The sequence below is a fragment of the Typopeltis vanoorti genome, chromosome 10 (assembly GCF_054136105.1).
Source record: "Typopeltis vanoorti isolate ZY-2024b chromosome 10, IOZ_Tvanoo_1.0, whole genome shotgun sequence".
Classification (NCBI taxonomy): Eukaryota; Metazoa; Arthropoda; class Arachnida; order Uropygi; family Thelyphonidae; genus Typopeltis; species Typopeltis vanoorti.
In genome coordinates this window covers 127,558,956-127,586,441 of record NC_143558.1, presented here as the reverse complement: position 1 = coordinate 127,586,441, position 27,486 = coordinate 127,558,956, and the positions used below count along the sequence as shown (strand labels likewise).

The following is a 27,486-nucleotide window of genomic DNA, read 5'->3' as shown; positions in this document are numbered from 1 at the left end:
AACTTTTTCAAGTTACTTCAGGCCTCCAATAAGTGGGGCAGTGGTCTCACACTGAGCGATGAAATTCATCTCCCACCTAAAGACAAAATCACAAACATTGTAGTATTCAAACCTTAGACCTGTTGGTTGGAGAGTGGGTAAGCTGACCACTCGGGCCAACCAGGCTGGCAAACTGATTTTTTTTTTTGTTTTTAATTTGTATTTGACATGTGAAAGTTTGTAAATTTATCACAGTGGGCTAAGATAATCTAGAAGTCCTACAGCCACTCTCAAGGCTTCCAATATAAGTAGAGTGGTGGTCTGACATTGGGTAATGAAATTAATCTACTACTTAAAGATATTCACAAACGTTAATGCCTGCAGTGGAATTCAAACCCACAATCTATTTGTTTGAAGGCAACCAAGGTGGTCTACCTTCCATCCTATGTAATTCAAGTATCCAGATTTCTGTCTGTTCTCAATCATTTCATGTCATTATGAATTGTATTTTCTCTTCAGACTTCTCTACCAAAATAGGAGTTCCTTGGAGCTCCATTCTATTGCCTATCCTCTTTCTCCCGTACCTAATACATCTCTTGCTGACCAATAGTCTTATCCATAGTTTTGCCAATGATAGCATGAATTGATTTCTCCTATTCATTTCATAAACCTTGCAAAGCAGAAACATCAGAAGCTTTAAGATCACCTACAACCAGTGTTAAACATAGATCCTCATGGCATGAAGATAACTCAGTAACCATCAAGGTTATCAAAGCAGTTCTCTTTTCTGATTTGCAAAAAGGATCTCAATTCACCCTCACTTACTTTTGATAATACACAGATCACCACACAAGATCAGTAGGTTCTTCAGTCTCTAAAAAACTCAACATTATCTTCTGTATATGAAAGTTTTTTTTCACTTGGCTATGTTACCTAAATTATATATTTAGTTTAATCCTTTATCCAGTGTAAGCATACAAAGTTTGTGTCTGAAATATTTTCAGGACTGGGGCAACTTGTGGTAAAGGTGGAGTAAGTTCTGAGCACTTTTCTTAGTATCTCCCATAATGCAAAGCGCATCTCCTTGCAGACATGTATAATGCTAAGCATTAAGGGAAGGACCACTACCCAGACTGGTTTCGAACTTTATTGAGTGGTGATACTAAGGTGAAAGTAATGCAGAAGTATCACCTTAGTATCACCACCTCTGGGTCTGGCTCCCACTGATGAGACCTCAATAAAGGTCGAAACCGGTCTGGGTAGTGGCCCTTCCCTTAACATAGCATTATACATGTCCACAAGGAGATGCGCTTTGCATTATGGGAGATACTAAGGAAAGTGCCCAGAATTTACTCCACATTTACCACAGGTTGCCCCAGTCCTGAAAACACTTCAGGTGCAAACTTTGTTTGCTTACACTTGGATAAAGGATTAAACCAAATATATAATTGGTATCTGTTTTTTTAAATTAATTTTTTCATCCTTCTCATTGCTCAGATGAAAGCTGCTAACAAATCCCAAATTTGTTCAACCCTAGAATATAGTTTTTATGTTTAGTGTGGTACACCAAAAATTCTCTCAAAGATTCTTAATGCCATCTAGACAAGTTCACTTTGGATAACCATTTCTTACAGATGGTCAACGTGATACTACTAAACCACTTTTGCCTATAATAAATATATGAAAACAGTACACAAGTTTATTGATAACTACAGGCTTATTTTTTTTCTATAACTGAAGTAAACTTTATTACCATTTCTTATGTTAAAGGTACTTCAGAGTATATCAGAAAGATTTTGCCTCAATTCTGAAGATAAATATGAAAAGTATCATTAAAGGATAAATAAATTAAATCGTTGCTGCCAGCAAACATTTTCGCTTCTTTACCAGCTTGTCTGTGAAATTGGAGAAGGAAATCTAGTCAGAATTGTGGACGTTGAAATTTCTAAGGAAGATTATCTTGCTGTTGTGGTAGTTAGATTGTATATGATCGACTTTCAGAGGCAGGTAGTCAAAGAGGTCAGCAAAGTCAATGGTGTTTGGAGAACAGTATATATAGAGGCAGAAAATGAAAGCAATAAAGGAAGTAAAGAGAGAGAGATCTTGAGTCAGAGCACATATTATAAAGGGGATTCCAGGTCCAATAACCTTTGGCATGGGATATTAGACACATAGGAAGGCACAAGTTCTGCCCTCCTTATGAAAGGGATCAATGGAAGAAATGAAACTCACCTCAATTTTCCTCAATGAGGAAAATTGAGGTTATTTGTTGTAGAGTAACATTTGTGGTTCAGTAATAAATGTATCAGGTGTAGATAGATGACTGCAGACGGTGCTCATCAATATTGGAATTAAGACCCCTGATGTTAGTGAAGTCAATATGGAAGATTTTTTTATTGAGAGGAATTCTTAGGTTTTGTTAGGTATTTTTTGTTTTTTTTAAAGTGATTTTGATATTCATGAGTAAAAATAGAATAAAAATTGAAGAGTAGAAGACATGTGGGCAGGGTGAAGGACTCAAGGGTCATCTTCCTTCACAGGGAGTAACCAGACTTCAATCCAAGGGTGGCCTCGGAGTGTCCCCTACAAGCTGCTTGCTTGGCTTGTATCCAGATAAAAATTCTGATTAGTCAAAATTGCAAGACAATAAGGTCTTGCAATTTTGACTAATGACAGAGTCCAATGTTATCTGTTATTTATAGAGGGCTAATTTGAATCTATTTGTATTCATTTTTCAGGACTGTGGAAACATGGGGATTCCTGATCACCAACCAGTGAAATTCTAAAGTCTAACTCAATCCTGGTAATGACACCACTTAGTTGTTTCATTTCATGATTATTTTTCTATGTATTTTACATAAAACTATTTTTTATTTGTAAGTCTCAGAGAGAGTCTGATAATCACCATTGTTTATTTAATTCCGATGCAAGGCTCCACAGCATGCAATGCAAACACACATCCTATTACACCAACTGCTTTTTGTTTTATTCTAATAATTTTATTACTGTATTCTATTACAATAAATCTAAGCTTACTGTTGTTGTGTATCTTGACAATGACTCCAAAATTAAGACCAAAAGATAAATAAGAATAAACCTGTCATTTTGTACAGCTCTCTATGATTTCAAAATCACTTTTCATTTCCATTAAACAAATAATCTTTCTTTAGTATAGCAAACAGACTTGGGAGGGAAAAAAGTCTAACATCAAACTTCGAAATTTTAAAATCTACCCATCTAGAAATATTTTTATATATTTAGCAGAAAGAGAAAATATTTGTGCTATTGTATGATTTTTATAAAACTGAAGCTTCAGTAGTATAATAATTATGTACTGGCCTGAATAGTAACATGCTTTCAGCTCATCATGAACTGCACTTCAAAGGCACAACTATAATTTAAAAAAAAGCACAATCATACAAAGAAGGATTTGTTCAATAAATCAAAGAACTGCATTTTCATATAACAGTTAGAATCTAATACAAATATATTTGAACACTGATACTTTTCAATAATTAAATGTGAATGTGTGTATGTAGAGTTAAATACATATCATTTCACTTGGAGGATCATGATGGTACTGATATAGTAAACTAACCTGTTACATGAATTTATATTAATCATGTAATACAATCTGGAATGCGAAGAGGATGCCATGATGATAGTGATTTCAAATTTATGACATAAAAAAATATATTCAGCTTTATTATGTTGTACTAAATCAACTATGCAAACAATTTGGAATTAAAGAATCACTACAAATATATCTTTTTCATTTTTATAAACCATTCTTGTCAACCAAATTGTATGTTATAGCAAAGCAAAGCAATACAAAAAAACCTAAATTCTCTCATTGCTATTACTTCAGAGATGCGACCACTATTTTTTCTTATACAGTAAAAATCTGACTATTTTTGCTACAGAAAATGCTATGTTCAAATTATTAAATAAGAATATCTGATCATTAAATAGCACACTAAGATATAAACAATTCTACAGCTATGTAATGTAACCATTCCACATGATGAATAAACTTAGTTGAAGAGCAAGTATAATTTGGCAGTACACAAAATTTTAAGATCTTTATCAACTGGAAGAATGATAGGACATTTCACCTTTCAAATGGAAAAGACCAGTCTGATTCTCTTCATGACAAGAGGAATCTTTATATGAATTTTTTCAAATAAAGTTAAGCCAGCCAATGTAATATGGAGATGGCAGGGTTTTTTCCCACCTAGAAACTGGGGTTCTTCTTCTTCTTTATAAAATAGTAATTTTATAATAAAGTGAGCAGTTAGTTGCCATTTGTATATATAATCATGCTTGTATTATATCCTTTGTTTTCATCAAAAGAATACACAATCATATTCAAAACTTAACAGAAAAGCAAAGCAAATAACAGATTCAATAAGAGATAAATAATAATCACGAATAATATTAATGTAGATGTATCAACAATGGCTACATTCACAGTACCAGATGCTGAGAATAAAACTTTGGCTAATCAAAGAACAGCAACTGCATGATATACATCAAAATGAAGACTATGCTAGCATGATTGATAACCATAACAGAATTCAAGTAGAAATTCTGTATTCATTGTGGGAAAGTTTTATGCATTAAACAAAATATCATATCTCACAGTGGATCTTGCAAGATGACTGATGTATCAGAAGGCTGTGTCTGTGTGTAAGCATATACAACCCCATACTTTCTTTCACTTCTCTGTTTTCATAATAAGGTATTAAATCATGATAGTAATTTAATACTCAGTAATTTACAATGTTTTATTATTGAAAGGCAACTTAATGTATTTTAACTACATATTATAGTTACTAGTGCACTAACTTTCTAACAATACTTCCAACGAAATTATTTTAATTCCATAATATGCAATTATTCATTTCAATGCAGGTATATATGCATCATTATTACAAATTTATATAATTTGTAATAATGCAAGCGCAGTATTCTGTAGTCATTTGTAATGACTACATTATAATCAATTTTAGGAATAGCATTGAATTTACTTAAAAAATTCTACATTTCATACATGAGTCTAATATATAAGAACTGCAGTCATTAAAATGAATCAATTTTGACTACCAAAAAAAAAAAAAAATAATAAATCACTAAAGCAAAGTAGTTACTGTTTTTCATATTCATAGTTTTGATAATGGCTATCAATTAGTTTTTCCATAAATTCTAACTGATTTAAAATCTGAACAATTTACTTTTTAACAAAATTGTTCAAATACACAAGAGCATTTACTCCTGAATGATTCAGGACAAATATAAATAAATAAAGCACTAAAAATAAATGTATATAGCACTTTTTCTTTAATGAAGCTAATCGACATATTTTTATGATCCTCGTGTGAAAAAAAATACAACTTCTGAAAATTGATAAAATGAATTTTCTGTTAAACAAAGATAGCCAACTGATAAAATGTAGTTAACAAATGTGGAACTCCATCTTCCTCCTCTCTTCCTACATAGAAGTATATGAAGTAGAGATTGCTTGCAGAAATCAAAAGATCAATTTGTAAAGAATGCAAAGTACTTATTTTCAAGGTCTTGTGTGATAACTAATCTTAGTTCTTTTCATATTTCTTAGTGATGTAATAGAATAAGGAAATTTTAGGATAATATATGAGTGACTGTTTGGACAATTGCTTGCCAACTCATTATCTCAATTTTTTTCCATCACTATTTAATCTTCAGGAATTTCTTCTTTCCTACTTATGGAAACCAAGTCCAAAAATGAGCATCACATCACAAAAATATAATAAATAAATAAATACAAAAATATAGGAAGTTTTAAAAAAAGTTTTGAACTTGTTCCAGATATGAGCATCATACTTAAATATGTATAAGTTACTGGAATAAAAAATGGAAGCACCTTAGAGACATTGAAAAATATGAAGAAAACATCAGCAGATAAAGGTGAGTGAAGCATGTCTTGAGGAAGTCTTCAGGCTCAGAAAAAAAAAATCTCAAAGTTTTCTGGTGAGCTATAATCCTAATCTTATTAAAAAATAATCATTATTCTGTATTCATTTGCCAAAATTTATCTTTTATGTAAATCAAATATTCATGAATATAAATATAATTTAAGGCAAAAGTGAATATGGCAAAAGGATTGTACATATTCCGCAAAAGTTTTCTAAAGAAACAATACCATTCTGTAAAAGCTGATTCTACTGTAATACCAAGCTCTCTTTAGAAGCAGTGTCATCCATAAAGACCAATTCTGAACATCGAGCATTCTTAAAAATAATTTTATTTGGTGGGTTCATTGTTTATTTAAATAGGTTGACAATCTCATTTCATAAATAATTTTTGCTTGATATACAGCTACTGCATTAACTGCTCAAGCAGAACAGTCTCTGTTAAGTAATAGCAAAGAGGTAGAACTGATGTGAGTCATCTAAATATTATTCTAATGAACTCAATATTTTTCTAATATATTTTTGATGAAATATATTAGTTATTTTATTATTAGCTAATTTATTCTTTTATATGCCACAGAAATGTTTCTAAATTCAGTTAAGTTTAAAAATATTTAGTTCACCAAGTTCAAATCAAGTAAAGACGTGAGGAATACAATCTATATACCCATAGTTGAAATCTCTCATGATAACTGCTTGTCTTACACTCAATGTGCTAATTTGCTGAAGCACATAGTTCACATCGTTTTCTGGACCCCCGCCCCCTCCCCAGGTCTATAGCTTCAACCAACAATATATTTTGTCCTACTGGCCTCTATCCCACACCAGACAGCCTTAAATGAACCATTTCCCTCAGATCTGCAATCTTCCTTAACTTCTATTTTTGTTGGTTGTTGAAGTTCTTCAGCTATCATTAATAATACCCCTCCTCCTGCCCTATTTCCTCTATCTTCTCTAAAAATACAATATCTGGTACATTCTATCCATGTAACTACATCATTCTCTTATAATCAGGTCTCACTGATGCCAATAAGCCAAGTTGACCAATGACAAACTCCTCTCCTTTATTTCTGATCTAATTGACCCTCATTCCATATAGCTTCTTATGCCATTGCATAATCAAAATATTTCAATCTATCTTTTGAGCCACTGTCTAGGTGAATATAATGCAGATATAGTTTAAATTAAACATATTAATTTATAAATTAATATAAATTTTTTTATGCTTAAACATATTGTTACATGTCAGAAACTGTAATTGACACAAAAAGAATGCTGTGCAGTCTGAACTATCACAAGTCTCAGAATTCTGTTAAAAGCAGTGGTGAAGAGTTATGAAGGATAACTTCTCAAAATTTTAAGTACACTCAATTTAATAAGATTTCAGAGCTTTATTTCTAAAAATCTCAAGAAAACTGTATTTACATAGCATAGAAGTCTGGTAGAAAAGTCATTATCTATAATACCTGACTTCTCAAACTCATAAATACCAAATGTAATTCTAATGTCTTTCAACAAATTGCATTGGTCTTAAGTATGAAAGACTGCAAGAAAAGACAATTTAGTACATATACCTGGGCAAGGGATGATTTGTTCTTGACCAAAGAAAGAAAGGAAGCTTGATAATGGATAGGGTGAAAAACAGAATAACGGTAATGGTTAAAATAGATGATGTGCTGCAAAATCCTGCTGATGTGGAAGGAACACATTTGTATATGCTTTTATAATATAATTTCTGATGACATTCAATACAGATTTTGATGAATCTGTATCTAATTTCATTTCACTTTCTTATGAATTAAACAAGTATTATTGTTTAATTCATAAGATGATGGGCTACATCTAAATGGTTTTGGTGTTAGGTGTTTGGAGAGAGCTTTGCTCACTGAGCATGCTGAAGTGCAAATTCAAGGAAACTTGGGCTATTAGGGTGGAAACAAGTGGAAGGCACCCATGAAGCAAGTGAGTGTGAGAATGATCTAGTGAGAAAACTAGTCTTCAAGCAAAATACTATATAGGGTAGCCAATTCAGAAAGTAAAGGTAGGTGGGGAACTAAAGGGATGCTGCAGTTTCTATATACTAATGCCAGAAATATCAGGAACAAGAGGGAGGGAGGGGTTTTGGGCATTAGTTAGTTCAATCTTGCCAAAAGTCATAAGTATTACTGAGACTTGGCTAACTTTGAAGCAATCTGGCGTGAGATTAAGGCCAGTAAAACAAAATATACAGTTGGTTGTTGCTATAGGCCAAGGAGTTACACAGATGATCTAGAAGACATGCATCACCAAATTGTTACAATGAATACAAGTCAAGTGATTATCATGGCGTTTGGGGGGGGGACTTCAACTATGGAGATAAAGACTGGAAGGAAGGAAACAGAATTTATACATCTGCTTACTTAAGGTAACATGTGATGGAGGGAACTAGGGGTGGGAGATTATTGGACCTGGTCATATGATCAGAGGAACTATCTGTAACCAACATTGTTTCCAATTTGTGAAAGTGACCACCAAGTCTTGACTTGGAAGATTGTAAAACATGAGGAATATTCTATCAAGAAGGGGGTATTTTTTGTGGAACTACAACATAAGTGATTATGACATGCTTAGAAGAAGCTTAAATCTGTACCACGGCATAAAACATCGAAAGGTAAGGATGTCAGTAGTGCATGGGATGAGAGACATAGCTAGGGGGAGCAGAGGGGGCAGCACTTTGAACCTTTGCAGTTAATTCTAAAATACAGTCTCGAGAACTCGGTTCCAAATATTGTAATACTACTGCGAATTTTTCTCACAATTGCTGTAAGTGTTGCTAGTTGTGAGAGGAGTTTTTCTAAATAAAATTGATTAAGAATTACCTGCATTATTATGAAATACACTTCGTCAATGTCATTGACAATTTTGCTAACAGAAAAGCAAGAAAAATAACATTTTAGAATGTTGAAATTAAAGTTTTACTTCAAAAATAAACATGGTGTTTTAATTTATTTCCCTATATGTCGTTTTGACTTTTTGTAGTATTTTTGGTGTGTATTGAGAGAGGTGGAACTACAAGGCTGGAGCTTTTACTGCCCCTGGGCGGCAAAAACTCCAGCTACACCACTGCATGAGATATAGTTAAGGATCATCTAGAGGAAGCAGTATTAAATTGTATACCTCGGGTAAGGAGGGTTAATCGAGTAGGAGTTAGATGGATGTGCTGTGGAGGATATATAAAGAGAAAGGTGACCAACAAACTCGTGACCCGTACAAGGTCACGAGTTTCTTGGTCAGGAAAGAAAAATGACCTATATGATAAAATGTAAAGTACATTTTACATATTTTACATAATACAAATACAAACTACAAATTTGTAGAGCATGGCAAAGAAGGCAAAATCACGTTAGCAAAGAATCTAACCAAGCAGGCAAAAGGAAATCCCAAAGAGTTCTTTTGTTATGTGACAAGTAGGAAGAAGAATGACTATGGAAGATTATGAAAAGTACTAGAAAAATTGGTAAAAAAGAGAATTCAACAATAGGTAGATAAAAACATGATACTGTATGGGGGCCAACATGGCTTTGTGAAGGGTCGGTCATGCCTTAGCAATTTACTAACAGCTGGGCTGGATAAAGGAAATGGCTACACGATGATTATACTTGGTTCTGCAAAGGTATTTGACAGAATACCACATGGAACTCTGTTACGCAAATTAGAACAAATGGGGATGGACATGGTACTGGTTAAGTGGATACGAGGGTAGCTGCTGGACAGATATCAAAAAGTGGTATATGGAGGGTGGAAGAATTGAGGCTAAAACAGGTGACTAGAGTTCTGCAAGGTTCGGTGCTGGGACCATTGTTGTTTAATTTGTACATAAAAGATATAGCAAACAGGCTCAGTATGGGCAAAGATTAATGGGTGTCAGTTTAATGTCGAGAAATGTAAAGTTATGCATTTGGGGATAAATAGATTACAAACCATGTATCATATTGATGGCATTATACTCCAGGAAACAGATGACGTCAGAGATTTAGGGGTGGTGGTAGACAGAGTTAAAGTTTAGAGGACATATTGCTAAGGTAGCCCATGAGATTACTTGGCTATTGAAGAACACATTAACAAGTAAAGATAAAGAAGTTATTTCTCTTTATAAGGCCTTTATATGCTCACATCTGAATTACTGTGCTCAAGTCTGGTGCCCTGTGTTTTTTTTTGGGAATAAGGAAGTGGTTGAAAGGATTTAGAGGCAAGTGACCAAGATGGTGAGTGGTCTGTGGAATGTTCCCTGAGTGGATTGCAGAAAGAGGGAATATGATAGAAACATTTAAGTTGTTTAAAGGGTTTTATAGGATAGATGCAGCGAAATGTTTCAGCACTTGGCTAGAGGGACCAGAACAAGGGATCATCTCTGGAAGTTGAAAAAAGGTGTAAGGACTAGATTTTTTGCTGAGAGTTGTGAATGAGTTGAATTAGTAGCCACAGTCAGTTGTGAATGCTCTGTCTGTTAATAGGTTTAAGGAGAGGTATGAAAGATTGTGTGTATAGATCTCCCCATGATGAGGCTTCGGACTCCATGGAGTGCCCGTATAATGATAATAATTATCATCATTATTCTTTATTGTTGAGAATGACTAGCCAACAATAAAGGGCTCAAACCACAACAAGTGCATTTACACACACACACACACAAGCAATAAGTAATATATTGATATGCTTCTGAAAGCATATCAATATATTATGGGGGAAGGCTGTACTAGAGAACTGAAATATACAGAAAGAAGTTAGGCGGTTTGGAGAGTTAGCAATTCAATTGTAAAAGGATGCTGGCCAGCTGCTGATCTGTTATTGTAGGAAACTGCTGGCATTGGATGCTAATCTTGTTGAATGGTAGCTATGGAAATATCTGTAGTAGAGATGCAATGCAGAAACTAACCATCTTAATGAGACAGTGGCTGGTGGGTCAACAAGAGAAGGATCGACAATTAGTTGATCTACCCTCTTCTGGATATCAAGAATTTTAGAGAGGCATTTGGTGTATAACCTGAAATGCAAGATCAGTATTCTAAGGTTGGGTAGATTTTGGACAGATTTTCTTTTGTAGTTAGATAGATGAAAAGTATCTTGGGCAAAAAATGGTTGTTAAGTTTTTTTTGGAAGCTGAAGCCATAGATATGATGTGTTTTTGTCAGGAAGAACTTTAGGTACGTGTCAGTTTGAGAAATAGAAATCTGGTCTTGACCATTAAAGTGAACATTATTAAAGATAAGGGAAAGAACTAAGGTTATTTTTTTGAAAGAAAACAGACAGTGAGTGAAGGTGAGATGTCATCACCCCATTCAAGGATGGTATAGAAATCAGAGTTTAGGACAATGATTGTAGATGATCTTTAGCTTGAGATGTTTGAGCATTACTGCAAGGTAAAAGGAATGAAGAGTCCCATCATCAGCAAAACTTATTGTTTTAGGAGGTCAGTGAGAGAAATTTCTTTTTGTATATGAGGTAAAGGAACATTAGTAGGAAAATCTGAAGAGAAAACACTCCCCCACAATAATTTAATGAATAACTTAAAGAGAAAACTGGAAATTCAATTACAAAGGACATAAGATGGTAATTTGCTGAGACATCCTTCAGAAGAAACCTGTGCTGTGTGTATTTCATAGGATTTGTCAGACAGGGCTTCTCAACAAACTACCATCTTATGGTCTGCTTTCTGTCCAAAAATGGGTTAGGCAAGGAGATCTGCTGTGAATCTTGGCTAACAGAATCCATATTGGTGGTCAGTGATTAGCTGACAATTCTCCAGGTATTGAAGTTGACTGCTGATGATCTTCTCTATTACTTTAGACAGCATTTGACAATTTGATGGCAGACACTTTTTCTTTTTTTTTTTTTTTTTTTGAATTAACCATATAAAGGCATGCTTCCATGCTGTGGATAGATGCCAGCTGCATATAATTTTGTCTCAAGACACCATTTTTGCTTGGACTGCCCTGACACACTTCCCAGAAAACCAAGGCTTGGATAATGGAAGAGAATTTTGAACAGAGTGGAGATTGAAGGTCCTTGATTCCAATGTGCATAATTTTTGCAATATGATCACAAGTATCTGGATCTGGAAAATGAAAACAGTAGCCTGGTCATGGGATGTAGGAGTAAGTCTCTGAGATCTTCCGACTTGGCATGTGGTGCCAAAAGTTACAAGGTTGTTAATGAGAGAGCAAAACATTCCACTAGAGATGAAACTTATTCTTTTATGTGATTCCCACTCTCAAAAAGGTCATAAGTCCATAGTACCATGAGTGGGCTATGGATTTTTTATTCTAATTTTTATAATTTTTTTTTTTTTTTTGCATTTTTATTTATTTCTTTACATAGTCCAGAAACCCTGCTCTAGAGACCAAACACTAACCAAACTTCTTTAAGAGCCACTTCAAGCCTCCAATAAAGGCAGTGATCTGCACCAGGAAATGAAATTCATCTCCCACCTAAAGACAATCACAAACATCCATGCTCAAGATGGGATTTGAACCCATGAACTGTCGGCTGGAGAGCAGATATGTTAACCAATCGGCCAATGATATTATAATCTGATTACCAAGAAGAGAAGTCATGTCAACAATGTAACAGTGTTTACTTGGAAGGAGAATGGGTTAAGGAAAGATCTTGAATGTTTGCTGAACATAGAGGACTGTTGGGTATCCCAGTTGGTAAGTGAACAATTTACTTTTGGCCAGTATGAAAAAAAAAGAAAAAAGCCAAATGGAGTTTTGGACATTAAATTCAATAAGGAAGATGACTTCCATGTTTAGGCAGTTATACTGCAGACAATTAAGCTTCAAAGGTAAAAAGTTTAAGAGAACAGAATGAGTTTCTGCACTGAGAGAGTGGTAAATACAGCAGGTTAATGATACATAATGAGGCAAGGAATATCAGACTGCATAAAGCGCAGCCACCCTTGTGGTGGAAGGAATAAAAGACAGTACACTTTGGGCAGTTAAGATGAGAATGTAACTGAACTGTGATGTTATGACAGTAATTTGGGGTTTGGAATTTAAAAAAAAAAAAGCAGGTCTGCTCTTGATGTGGTTGATAGTGCTTATCATTTAAGTTAATGTTTATAACAGATGTTTGTGAATTATATATAGTATAGGTTTTATATTGTTGTTTCATTTTTTATTCCCCTCCCCCTTATTTTAACTGAAATGACAATATATTTGAATTTACTGTCATGTTAATGTTTAAGAGATGAAGAGAAAAGAGCAGTTCCAGTTCTCCTTCGAATCAATTAATCAAATGTATACTCTCTTTTTCCCCACCAAGAGCCCAATGAAGCATTCTAAATATTTTATACTTTATATGGTTAATAACTTAGATGTGCTGCTAAGTTATTATTATTCAAACACTGTATGATAAATGACATAAATGATGAATGATAAACCTTGCTTACATGGTATTTCAATAATTGCCAGCATTCTAGCATTAACTAACATCTGGCCATTAAAAGTACTTCAATGCACTTTTAAAAACTTACATATCTTGGAGGCACCTTTTTTAGCTTTGCTTAGTTAAAGAAATAAAAAAGCAGATCATTTGAAGTGCTTTTGAAAATTAGTTCTTAACTGCAATTCTTAGCAGACTTTGGCTAGCTCTGGTTAACAGTAATCAAAATATTTAAAGCAAAACACAAATAATTTAATAAGCCATTTTAAAATAAAATGAAAAATCAGGTAAGAAAGAATGCATAATGAGAACAGAAGTGACTCTTAATGCAAACAGAACAGGGCAAAGATATAAAGCAAAATTAAAAAAGCACAGATATCAAAGGGTAACAGAGGTGAGAGAAAGATCAATGAAATCACTAGAATAAGAATCTTGGTCTTCTTCCAGTAACAAAATTAAACTATAAATGGAATAGCTGATATGTACTCAAGTAAAACAAATTACCTTCCCTTATTTGCAAGAAGTAGTGGTTATGCTATAACAAGTGAAGTGTTTTACAAAATTTGCCATGAAAATTAGCTTTAATGGCTAATTGTCATGCCAAATACAAAAACTAAAAAAACTGCTCAATGGAAAACTTATTGATCGGATGTCAGCTATTCAGGCACAATTTTAGTGAGGATGGCAAATAAAGACAAAATACAGACAACAGAATAAGTACAGATAGCATTGTTGGGAGGCATGCGAGTAAATTCATATAGAATTAAGGGAGAAATTAGTCAAAACACGTTCATATGAATATTAACTTAAAGTGAGAGTTGGCTTAGAAATAAAATGTATGATGAAAGACTAGAGACCACAGGAAGACAACCTTGTCAACTTCGATACCACTGTAACAAAATCCTGTCTTAATTCAAAAGCAAGGATCTTACTTCATATTCCCTTCCTCAACCTTTAGTAATACCTGGAATTCTTGACAAGATTGGATATCTTTTCTTCAACTGACTCTAGCCTCTCTTAGAATAAATACATGACATCTACTGCCTCTGCAACCTCGAAGAAAATAGGTTTACTTTTTTTTGTGCAAACATGCTAAACCAGTACACCTCAACAAGTACAACCGCTAGCACAATAAATCCAACATCTGCCAACCTTGAAATACTATTTTCATATATGGATAGATGTACCAAAAACCTCTTTAAAAATGCTTGATGTTGAGAAGATGATCTTGTTAATTAGGAACTCATCTCTCTCAGACAGAGATGTCATAATCTCAAACTGACTGTTTCCACCAATCTCCTACAATCTTCTTTCAATGAACAGGCAAGCAACATTTCTCTCAGCCCATAAACACAAGAACGGTTGCAGGCCAACATCTGTTCAGTGTCAAGCTCATAGTGACCCAACTTCTTTTACTTTTCTTTCTTCTACCTCTGTGCTTAGGAATAGTCATCTAAACAGTTTCTCCTAAAGACTACAATCTCCAGTTCTTTAAAAAACATTAAGTGGTTTCTGCTTTCTTCTTCTTGGACACTTGTAAACATGGCACTGGTGTACTATAAGTTCTGCAACCTTTTGTGTGAGATTGGTTTAAATGAGGTTGCTGAGAAAAATTAAGCAGTGAACAGGTGGCATCACGTGTAGTTATGATAAATGAAGATATCAGAAAGGAGCTTTACATCATTAGCATTCAAGAATGTGTGAGCAGGGATTCTAAGAACATTCTAAGACAAGAAGCTTCTAAGGTGGAATAGCCACTTAAACAGAATGGTTGGCAAAAATTCAATGTTAGGATAAATACCCTGAAAAAGACTGAGATAAGTGAATTGATGCAATTAGAAGTGCATCAGAAAGACAAATATAAGATCTGGCAATATTTGGAATCCTAAGAAATAATGAACTTAATAATGTAGGATTATTGTAGTGTCTTATATACTTCTTAATGGTACTTATCAGATATTTGATGATGACCAGCCAATAAAAGTTGTTTTTCATAAACAAAACTGGAAAAAGAAATGAGAATGTCTAAAAATTGTCACTTGCGATCAGTCTCCTCATCTATACTAAATCTGATCTGTGGATGAAGACTACTGATTTTCTCTAAGAACATGGTCAAATCAGACTTGGATGAGATTAAACAGCAAAAACATTAACACGGCAGACTTGTGACAATTAGGGCTGAATACTTAAAACAATACCAGAGCATGTTGGATGTAGAGCAGATGCACCAAGTACTTGGCCATCCAGGATGGTAAACATATTTTTTACACATCTCCTTGGTTGATAGTTTGTGTTTGTTATCCCAGGACTTTCCTCTTGAATACAGTTAAGATTTTCAACTTTGTCATGCACTCTGGTTATTTTAGATGGAACAATCTATAAGCAGACTGAAGGCACAGAGTTTGAAAATCTGTCACCTCCTTTGGTCAACTGTTATTTAGAACATGTAGAAAAGGCACTGCTTCCAACTATTCAACCGCAACGATCACTCTCGATACACTATATTGATATTTTCATACTAGTCAGTCACATCTTGAGTCTGGCTTGATCATATTCTTAGACAAAATTAACAGCCTTCATATCTGAAGGTCAAGTTTACTATAAATACCAGAAAGTGATTTTACTAGTAAATACATTCACAAAAAACTCATTACCTTTCTCAAAAGAATATACTAAAACTATTCAGCAGAGTTTACACAATTAGCTCATCTAATGCTGCTTAATCATAACAGCTTCTTATCATCAAATCCTTGCTCTAACCGTATGGATATAACCCATGTAGCATCCAACAAATCACCGACATTTATAGGGTAACTTTCTGGGATAGTGATATGGAGAATTGAACTCTTATTCCATATGTTTCAGGCATTTCCAAGTGAACTGATGAAAAGGATTATGAAAAATAAAGTTTCATCTTGACTCTAAATTTGTACCATTAAAAACAGAATTTTAAATAAAAATAAGAACCAAAGGCTTTTCTACCTAGTATCAAGGATAGGCTCCTACTTCTGTCTTTACCTGGACTTTATCAGGTACTGACAGCCATCTTATATTCCTGACAAACTGGCTGTTCCATCAAGAAGCAGCACAAAAATTACAGTTGTTATTGCATGTCTCATAAGTCTAGTCCACTGTAGCTCAGTATGGAAGTGACACAAAATACTTTGGAAAAAGATGCAATTCATCCACAGAAGTTGTATTAAGCATTAATGCTTGTTAAAGGAGTGCCCCCAAGTACTTGTTGCATTGTCCTAATTTAAACTGGAATGGGAGTATACTCAATGCTGAAAGTTTGGGAGATTTTCATCTTAAGCAACTGTAATAAGTTTTAACCGATAATCTGTTTTTTCTGTTAAGTTTTCTGGAATTGTTACATTTTTATTTGCTCTCTGGCATGTGACACCTGTCTTGAAAAGTTAGCTGTTTGCTAAACATTTTTACATGTTTGAATTAGCTTGTTCTGCATAAACTAATGGACTGCATCATTCTGTCTGGAATGCGTTTGATTTTTAAGTATTATTAAATATTTTGCTATTGTGTGTGTGAGTGTTTATAACATGTCTGCACCACAGTTATCTTTGAGAGTTTGTCTCATAGTAAAATGACTTATGCAACTCCCTATTGTTTTTTTTTTTCTTCTCTAAACTAGGTATGCTGAGGTGCACAGCACCCTGTTATCATATTGCAAAAAACAGTGAAGAAACATAAAATATGTATAAATTTTAACAAACATTTTTCTACCCAATTCTTAGTATAATAGGGCCAATAGTTTGATTATAAAAAAATTTAACTTCTAAAAACATTTATAAAATCATCTACTAATTGGAATACCTCCCTGCCACTGAGATGAAATGCACATACTGAGACATTTCAGCAGCTTATTTTTTCTTTAAAAAATACAGTATATTTCAGAAGTGTTTCAAGAGTTCTAACTCTTGAAAAATCTCACAAAATGTTTATACTTTTGAAAAGAACAAAGAAAAGACAGAAAAATTTGATTTAATTTTATATTTCAATATAAAATATATTACACTTGAATTCTCAGTTATATACCCAGGCACAAAAAAAAAGTCACTGAAGATTAACTTTAACACACACACACACACACACACACACACACACACACACACACACACACACACACACACACACACACACACACACACACTTTTTCACTTTATCCATCTCTATTTAGCAAAAAATATTCTAACAGAAAAGCATAGCGAGACTATTTAAATACGAGAGGGAAAAATTGTTATTTAGCAGTTATATACCAAAATTTTCAATTGTGCAAAAACTGCAACAATTATTGGAGGGCAAGGGAGACTAACTTTAAGTTAATTGAATTTTTTTAAAACTGAATCTAATACCATCATGATACTTCAAGAAGTGTTCAGTGTTTTAATCTTAAAATTATATATATATATGTCCTTTTGTTCATTCATTTTCTTGCATGTGATTTTTTTCACTTTATCCATCTCTATTTAGCAAAAAATATTCTAACAGAAAAGCATAGCGAGATTATTTAAATATGAGAGGGAAAAATTGTTATTTAGCAGTTATATACCAAAATTTTTAATTGTGCAAAAACTGCAACAATTATTGGAGGGCAAGGGGGAGGGGGAAAGAGAACTGTCATTTTAATTCAATTATGATATCATTATGACAATAAGTAAAAAACCTAACTGCAGATATATAAAAATATTGGTGCACTATTATTCAACCCTCTGATTTGGTGACAAAAAAATAAAGAAAACAACTTATATGGGAACTACAGTATTGCTTATTTACTCCTAGTTTGTTCTTCACTTTTGAAAGTTCTCACTTTCAAACCTTATGCATATTCTGAGAAGAAACTTCAGTAAGTCCTTTGTTTACACAATATATGCATTCCTGAGACCTTTGTACAATTGAAAATCAAAAACAGAACATGATTTTTGCATTTAAATGTTGTAAATTAGGGATGGATGCATTCTGCCACCGTATAAAATTTATAAATAGCTCTTTACATGGAACTTTTTTTTTGTTTATTTAATAATATTATACACAATTAAGTAACAATAATAAACATTTTAATTATTAAGTACAGAAAACAACGTAATGCATAAACTTTTATATAAGGAATGTTTATGCAAACAATAAACAAAACATGACTGCTTAGTTCAAAGTCAGTTTAGCACCAGAAACTAATGACATAGGCTGAATGTTATGCAGATCACACAGACATCACATGGAGGATAAGCCATTGGCTCTATTCAGTCTTACTAGGTTTTTTTTTTTTCCCCTCCAATTTTCTAGCTGCACATCTTCAAGTTGAACAAAAAAAAAATGAAAACAATTAAATACAGGGTCATATAAGTTTGAATCTATGGAAACTGAATATCTGTAAACAGAGGACTTACTGTACACAACTGAAATCAACCCTGGAATGAAAACACTTTCAACTCATCAAATATTAACACTTTCAACTCATCAAAAGTCAATGTACTACCAAATGAAGTTACATATATAATTAACAAAATTCACCAGTTTTTTAAAATAAGATTTTAAAATTGCAAATTTCATTCTTTGGACGTATAAAATACTAGATATAAAGGATTATACAAGGAGTGTCCAGAAAGTAAGGTATATTCAGAATTTACTGCCAAATAAGATGTGGGAGAGGGATTGTGCATATGTGATAGCAGAGAGTTACTCATCAGCTAGTTGGTGACCATTTTACTTTCGTTCTGTTATCATTTGTTGTCTTATACGAATAATTTATAATTTCTGCTGTGATAAAAAATCCAACCAGTTGCAAGGTTCACGGTGGATGTGGTACAGTTTTTGTTGGCAGAAAATAATAGTACTGCAGAAATTCACTGATGACTGTGTAAGGTTTATGTGCCTAACGTACTGAGTAGAATTAAAAGATTAAGCAATGGAGTCCATTGTAAAGTTTGGTCAGTAAAATTTACATAGTCAGTGGTGAATTTCTGCAGCACTATTGTTTTCCACTAACAAAAACTGTATCACACCATGAACCCTACAACTGGCAGGATTATTATTATTGTTTTTTTAATCATAGCATTCATTATAAATTATTTGTAGAAGACAGCAAATGATAATGGAATGAAAGTAAAATGGCCAACAGCTAGCTAATGAGTCACACTATGCTACTGTGGATGTGTAGTCCCTCCCCCATATCTTATTTGGTAGTAAATTCTGAATGGACCTTACTTTCTGGACATACCTCTTAGAATAGAAATATATACATTAATGAGTCTGATTAAAGATAAAATAGCAAAGTTAGTTATCTTGTCAAAACAAAATGGCTTGCTTGCTCAACAGTACTATTTTTGAGGATATTATTAACATATCTAAAGGACATGAACACAAAAAAAAGTAAGAAAAAGAATTTTTAGATTTCTAAATGAAAACACTTATATCACCCACAATGTCTAAAAATCTCACCAGAAATTAAAATATAAGAACCAATTTTTAACTATGTAGTTCATTTTTTAACTGAAGAGAAAACATAAATGCAAAAAATGTACAATTAAAGCCACAAATGCAATAATACATTCATTAATAAAATGCCAAGAGTGTTAAATGCTTAAAGGAGGTTATTTAATTAATTCATTGATTACATTTTACTATAACTGTCATGGTTACTATTATTATTCTACTGAATTATGTTCTCAGGCATCACTTATCAATCACTTCTGTATATGAATACAATTTTATTCAATTTTGAAGAATTAATACTTAATCTTCACTGGTGGGAAATAAATATAAAATAAAATACCAAAAATTAAGTAAGAGTGATCAGAATCTTGTATTTCAGAGCAATAATAACTATTAGTCAAGCACCCACTCCATCTTCAATTACCACCCTAAACGATAAAATATCTTAAAAATATAAAACATAAGTTTGACAATTGAGTATTAATTGTATAAATGAAGTAAAAAAAAAAAAAAGCATGACGTATGTATAAAAGAAAACATTCAGTTATATTTTTGAGTAAGCTGCCATCTGTTGCACCAGAAATGCTTAATTCATTGAAAAACATACAACTGTTATGAAAGATAAGAAAATCTTAACTAATCTTCAGAAAGACTCAATAGTATTTAAAATTCCTAAATGGTCATCATTCTCTATTCTTTTTTTTTTGTTTGTTTCTTAATATTCTAAAACCAGCCTTGTTGGTCCAATGGAGAACACCCCTGCTCTCCAATTAATAGGTCGTGGGTGTGAATCCCACTGCACGGATGTATGTATGTTTGTAAAAGCCTGCTCTGGACAAGTATGTATAGCTTTGAGTTTATAAGGCTTGTCTTTAAAAGTGTGTCAAGATTGCTGCAGTGGAACGATTCTTAAGCAGTCTAAATAGATATTTAGAGACAGTTTTACAGTGACAAAAAAATGCAATTAATAAATAAATAAATAAATAAAAACTTAAGAAAAATAAATGAAAGAGAAAATTAGGTGAAGTAGAATATATATGATAATATCAGAAACCTGCAGTAACACACTGTAATATTATGTAATGCTATTTACTTAATATTCAGCTAGTTACACGGACCATTTATTATAAAGTAAATGAACACCAAATGTATTTGATTAACAATCAGTGTTTAAAGTCAAGAATAACGATGATAAAACTTTTAAACAAGGACATGATTAAAAAAAAAATTCAATATATAAAACTCTTGGCACCTTATTAAAAATAACATTAATAAATTTTTATGTCCAGTTTATATAACAGCAAAATGTTCTGAATCAATAGGATAAATCATTTCCTTGGTAAATTCACTTTCCAAGTCTAAAAGATGAACATAAAATACTTTACAAGGTGGTCAAATATATTTTACATCAAATATTGATTTAAAATTTTAATAAAAACATTAATATTCTTATTGATTCTACATCTCTTTGAGACATATAGTGGTATAACTATTAATTCAGTAGTATGAACTGAAACATTTTATATCAAAACATATATTTGAAACACAAAAATACCCAACTTCAGTATTAATCCAAAACATGCCTAAAATGCATACCTAAGATATATTCATTGCATGATAATTATTACAAACATGTCTTTCAAATTCAACAATGGATTCAGGATCATTCTTCAACAGGGAGGGGAAAAAAATAATAATAAATCAAAACAAGATCTCAATCACAATTCTGTTTACAGCTTAGTGCAACCTCTGCAAGAGCAGCTAAACTGTTAGTACTATCCAATAACTCCTGGCTCAGATGTGATTTACTTCCTAGAAAAAAGGAAAAAAAAAAAGGATTTTGATTTTTTTTAAATTTCCAATTCTAATCAGACCTAGAAATCTGATTAAATGCTGGTTGCAAAGAAACAAAATTATATCAGCAATATTGCTGCATACTTATGAAACATTTAATCATGATTACAACTGTGAATTACAGTGTGTGTGTGTGTGTGTGTGTGTGTGTGTGTGTGTGTGTGTGTGTGTGTGTGAGGTGGGGGGGGGAACTGCTTCATCTTATTTACTCTTCTGCTTTCTTCTCATGGAGATGAAGCATTTTTATTATGGTTAACAAAACTATCTACATTCTGAAAAGCTACTTTTATTGTCTACTATTGATTATCATCATTGAATAAAACAATTTGTGTAATGATATTTTGCAAGTCACAAATTCTATAACAGCTCAATGTAAACATTAACGTGAATTCAATAAAGTGGATTAAAAATGTTTATGCTAGCAACAGTAGAGTAATAGTGTGGATATTGTAATCCTTATTTGAATTTTGAACTTGGAATTTCTAAGATTAGTAATGCATATTTTTAAGGGTATCTAACTGTGGGAATTATTATGGAAAAAATAGCATCATACTGCTGGACATTAGAGAAGCTATTGGAATTGCAGCAGCAGGCGGAGAGAATGTTGCGAATGGGAACGTTGAATGTTGGAAGCATGACTGGAAGGGGAAGAGAGGTGATAGACATGATGAGGAAGTTGGACATTTTGTGTGTGCAGGAGACAAGGTGGAAGGGCGAAAAGGCGAAGGAACTAGGAGACAAGTATAAATTGTTCTACTCTGGAGCGAATAAAGAGGGAAGAAATGATGTTGGAATTGTGATGTGTGGCAGAATGAAGGGGTAGGAGGAACAACAGGATCATACGAATGAAACTGGGTCTTGGAGAAGAGCAACTGGTTGTCTTATTTGTATACGCCCCACAAGTTGGCTGTACAGCAGAAGAGAAGGATGAATTCTGGAACGTGCTAGATGAAGAAATGAAGGAACTAAAAGAAAACGAGATGATGATTATCGGAGGAGACTTGAACGGACACATAGGAAGACAGAATAAGGACTGTGAAAGGGTGCATGGTGGCCACGGAGTGGAAATGATGAACCAGGAAGGAGAGAGGATTTTGGAGTTTGCAGTAGCGTTTGATCTGGCAATTGTGAACTCCTTTTTCTGTAAGAGGGAAGAGCATTTGATAACATTCAATAACATTCAGAAGTGGCAACAATAGTTCACAAATTGATTACATTTTGACTAGAAGAAAACATCTTAAAGCAGTAACAAATTGTAAGGTAATCCCAACAGATCAGGTGGCGCAGCAACACCAGCTGCTGTGCGCAGACTTTAAAATAAAGTCGAAGATAGGAACCTTTGTAAGCCATGAGAGGAAGAAAATTAAGTGGTTTCGCTTAAAAGAAGAGGGTGTGAGGAACCGTTTTAGGAAGAAGGTGCTAGAGAAGATTTCGGATGGACTAAGAAGTGTACAAGACTGGTGGAGACATAATTCCAAAGTAATTTTAAGCTGTGCAATTGAGGTGCTTGGTGAAACATCTGGAAAGATTAGAGAGCAGAAGGAGGGTTGGTGGTGGAATAATAATGTACAAGCTGCAGTGACGGCTAAGAGGAAGGCAAAGCAGAAGTGGGATGAGTCAAGAGTGGAAGAGGACAGAGAGGAGTACAGAGAGAAAAAGCGAGAAGCGAAAAGAGTTGTTGCACAGGCAAAAGCCATGGCATATCAAGACCTTTATGATCAATTAGAAACAAAGGAAGGACAGAGAAAGATTTATCGATTGGCAAAATGTAGAAATAAGGCATCAAAGGACATCGTACATGTGAGGCAGAACAAAGACTCTGGAGGAAGGGTATTAAGGAAGGATGTGGATATAAGAAACAGATGGAGAATATACTTTGAAGGGCTTTTGAATGAAGAAAATGCAAGGACTCACAGAGAAGATGGGGGAGCCTAATGAGGAGAGTGGACGTGAAGGAAGCCGTAAAGAGGATGAAGAATGGAAAATCGGTAGGCCCTGACAGGATCAGAGTGGAAGAGGGAATTGTCCTGCTATGGGACCTGTTAATAAAAGTTTGTCAACAGGAAAATATACCTGAGGAATGGAGGGAAAGTGCTCTTGTCCCCATCTACAAGAGTAAAGGGGATGCCCAAGACTGTAAGAATTACAGAGGAATAAAGTTGATGTCCCACACAATGAAAATCCTAGAAAAGATTCTTGATGGAAGACTGAGGAAGGAGGTGGAGATTGCAAAGGAGCAATTTGGCTTCATGCCTGGTCGATCGGCCACAGATGCTATCTTTGGGGTATGACAGATGATGGAAAAGTTTCGAGAGAAGCAACAGGAGCTACATCTGGTATTTATTGATCTGGAGAAAGCGTATGAGTGCCAAGGCAAGAAGTCTGGAGGTGTCTGAGGGAGAAGAAGGTACTGGAGAAATATGTCAGGTTGGTGCAGGAGATGTACAGAAATGTGAAGACAAGTGTCCAAACCTGCCTGGGAGTGACAGAAAGTTTTCCAGTGACAGTTAGCTTGCATCAAGGGTCAGCATTAAGTCCGTTCCTGTTTAATATTGTGATGGAGGTGGTGACGGAGGAGGTGAGAGAAGATGCGCCTTGGACTATGTTGTATGCAGATGACATTGTGCTATGTGCAGAATCAAGAGAAGAAGTGGCAGCTAAACTGGAAAGTTGGAGGAAAGTACTGGAAGAGAGAGGTATGAGACTGAGCAGAGGTAAGGCAGAGTATATGTGTTGCAAAGTGGATGCCAGCCAGGAGACAGATCGAAAGCTGGAAGGAAATGTCACCAGGAAGGTCAGTGACTTTAGATACTTAGGTTCAACAATGAAAGAGGATGGTGAGGCTGAGAAGGAAGTGGGATGCAGGAACTAGAGAGAGATGGCTGGAGTGCTATGCGATAAGAGGGTACTGATCAATCTTAAAGGCAAAATCTACAGGACAGTAGTGAGACCAGCTATGACGTATGCTATGGAAACTGTAACCCTGAGAAAAAATAACATCAGCAGGATGGAGGTAGCGAAGATGAGAATGCTTAGGTGGATATGCGGTGTGACCAGAAAGGATCGTCTGAGAAATGATCATGTAAGGGGAACAGTGAAAGTTACGAACTTAGAAGCAAAGATACCGAGGCAAGGTTGAGATGGTTTGGTCATGTGATGAGGAGGGAGGAAGAGTATGTGGGAAGAAAGGTCATGCAGATAGATGTGCAGGGGAAGAGGAAGCGCAGACGGCCAAAGAAGAGATGGAGGGAGATGGTGGGGGAGGATTGAGGATGAAGAACTTGGATGTGGCTACAGCCTAAAACAGAAGGTTGTGGAGGAGACTCACCACAAATAGTGACCCTACTTAAGTGGGAGAAGCTGCAGAAGAAGAAAAACTGGAATTGCAGCAACAAAGTGACATAATTAAAGTATATGAATATCTTTCCAAAAATATTTTAAAAAAAAAGTGAACAGATGACTACAATAAACTGGCAGCCATTTTAACGTTGTTAGTTCTGCACAGAAATATGTTTAACTGTACATACAAAATAAACAAAACAAAGCCAAACAATTATGAGTCAGAATATTCTGGCTCAGGTTGCTGTCATTTTTGTTTATATTTATTCAGGCAATTACATAAACATTTTTTAACACACACACACACAGAGAGAGAGGCTGCTAATGGATTGATGTTGTGTGGCATACAGCTTCTCCCAGGCAAGCTAGATCCACCTTCTTATGATAGCCTGTTTCCTCAAAAATGGCACTGATATACCAACAAAGTGCTGTTACTGAAACTGAAAAATGAATAGAATTGAAGAGAATGCTAACTATACTTTTAAATGGAAGATGATTTTTTAGCATCTGATGAAACACCATCTTGTTCACCACAGCTTGAAGTTGTTGTTACCACATTTGGTTTCCAGAGTAAGATCTCCAGTTTTATGCAACCCCTGCCCCCATCTACACAGGTATACTGTAATTCTTTAAGGCCATGCCAAACATTGCAGGAATTCAGAGAATGGATACCTGAGATCCTGTAATATGTTTGTGAGTCCCTTAAGCAGTAAAGTGGTTCCACTAGCTGGCGCAGCTGCTAATTAATAAAAAACTAAACCTGATAATTAATAAAGATGCCTGGCTGAACAGCTAGTGAAATTTCTTGCAGTCACTAACAAATAGTAAATTACAGAACACAAATCTCCTCTGCAAAAATCACAAAAATAAAACAACAACAAAAAAAAAAAAAAAAAAAATGAATGAAACATACATACATGCAATGCATGCACAAAATATCTCCATTTTTTGTGATCTGAATACCACCATAAATGATGATATTCACAATAAATTATAAATGCCAAGGAATTGCATTCTTGGTTTCATCCTTTATAACAAAGTTTGCACACAGGGTAACTTAACGACTGGGCAACTTGTATATAGAGGTTAATAACTTCGCATCAATTGCTTTTGTATCCCATCATGCAAAACACATATCCTTAAGGACATGTATAATGCTATGCATTTTGGAACAACTATCTAGACAAGTTTCGACCATTATTGAGGTCTCATCAGTGGGAGCCAGACCCAGAAGTGATATTGGTTGAAGTAATGCAAAGTCATACTTCCATATACAAATATGTCAAAAGCTGTCACACCTTATTATTCAAATAATCTTGATTAGAGATAGATGTTGAAAGTTTTTCCACTTGGTTATACTATAAATTAAAGATGCCAAGAAATCATATTCTTGGTTTCATCCTTCATCCAAGTGTAAGCAAAGTTTGCATGTGAAGTACCTTCACAACTGGGATGATTGTATATAGAGGCTAATGATTTCACATCAGTTGCTTTAGTTTCCCATAATGCAAAGCACATATCCTTCTGTACATGTATAATGCATTATGGGAAGTTGTATGGGTACTTCACGTACAAACTTTGTTTGCTTACACTTCATGTCGCTTACAATTCACGACAAAAGCTGTGCATGGTAATCCTTGTCTTCACAATTTTAGTAAAATATCCAATTGGCAGAAATAACAGAGAATGCAAGCATAGCATTTTCTCATTTTAAGCTTTGGAATAGGTTGAGGAGATGAAAGATTTGGGGGTTGTGGTGGATAGAGACTTAAAATTTCATGGACATTTTGCTAAAATTGTGAAGACAACACAACAGATTATGGGAATGATGCAGAGAACACTGACATATAGAATGGAAGTTTTGGATTCCACTGCACAAGAGTTTGATCAGGTTGCATATGGATTACCGTGCACAGATTTTGTCACCAGGTTTTCAAAAGGATGACGAGATGTTGGAGAGGATCAAGAGAATGATTGACTAAATTTGATTTCTGGTCTCTGCAATGTAGAATATGAGGACAGATTGAGAGAATGAAAATTACAGAGCCTAGTGGATAGAAGGAAAGAGGGGAGGAGGACATGATCGAGATGTATAAGGGGTAAGAACGTTTATAATGTGCCCGAGCCAGTACGAAGGACAAGAAATCAGAATGGGATAGTTAGTATAACGCATCAAGATAGGGGTGGGACAAACAGACCTCTGCATTTCATGTATACTAATGCCAGGAGTATTAGGAACAAGAAGGAAGTTACTTGTAACAAGAAGGAAGAATTTCTGGCCTTGGTTGGCTCTTCCTGGTTATTGGCATTAGTGAAACATGGCTGACAGAAGATGATATAGTTAGTGGGACAGAATGTGTAGGGTATAGTGTGTTCAGGAGGGACAGAGAGAATAAAATGGGGGGAGGAGTGTTATTGATGATAGCTGATGAACTGCAACCAAGGAGAATAGAAGTTGTATTGCAGGATAGCGAAAAGAGATCATTTGAGGCTA

At 34.3% G+C, this 27,486-nt stretch overlaps 1 protein-coding gene across 1 annotated transcript in view; it reads right to left on the bottom strand.

The window, feature by feature from the left end:
- Positions 1-1,327: 1,327 nt before the first annotated feature.
- The window catches only part of LOC150102779 (uncharacterized), a 316,217-nt gene continuing 290,058 nt past the window's right edge, over positions 1,328-27,486 (bottom strand). The window contains exons 9-10 of the mRNA XM_090398740.1: positions 21,396-21,611; positions 1,328-3,370 (exon numbers count right to left, since the gene is read on the bottom strand). Coding sequence (XP_090254866.1) covers positions 21,514-21,611 — 98 coding nt within the window. The 3' untranslated portion in view covers positions 1,328-3,370; positions 21,396-21,513. The remainder of the gene's footprint in view (positions 3,371-21,395; positions 21,612-27,486) is intronic.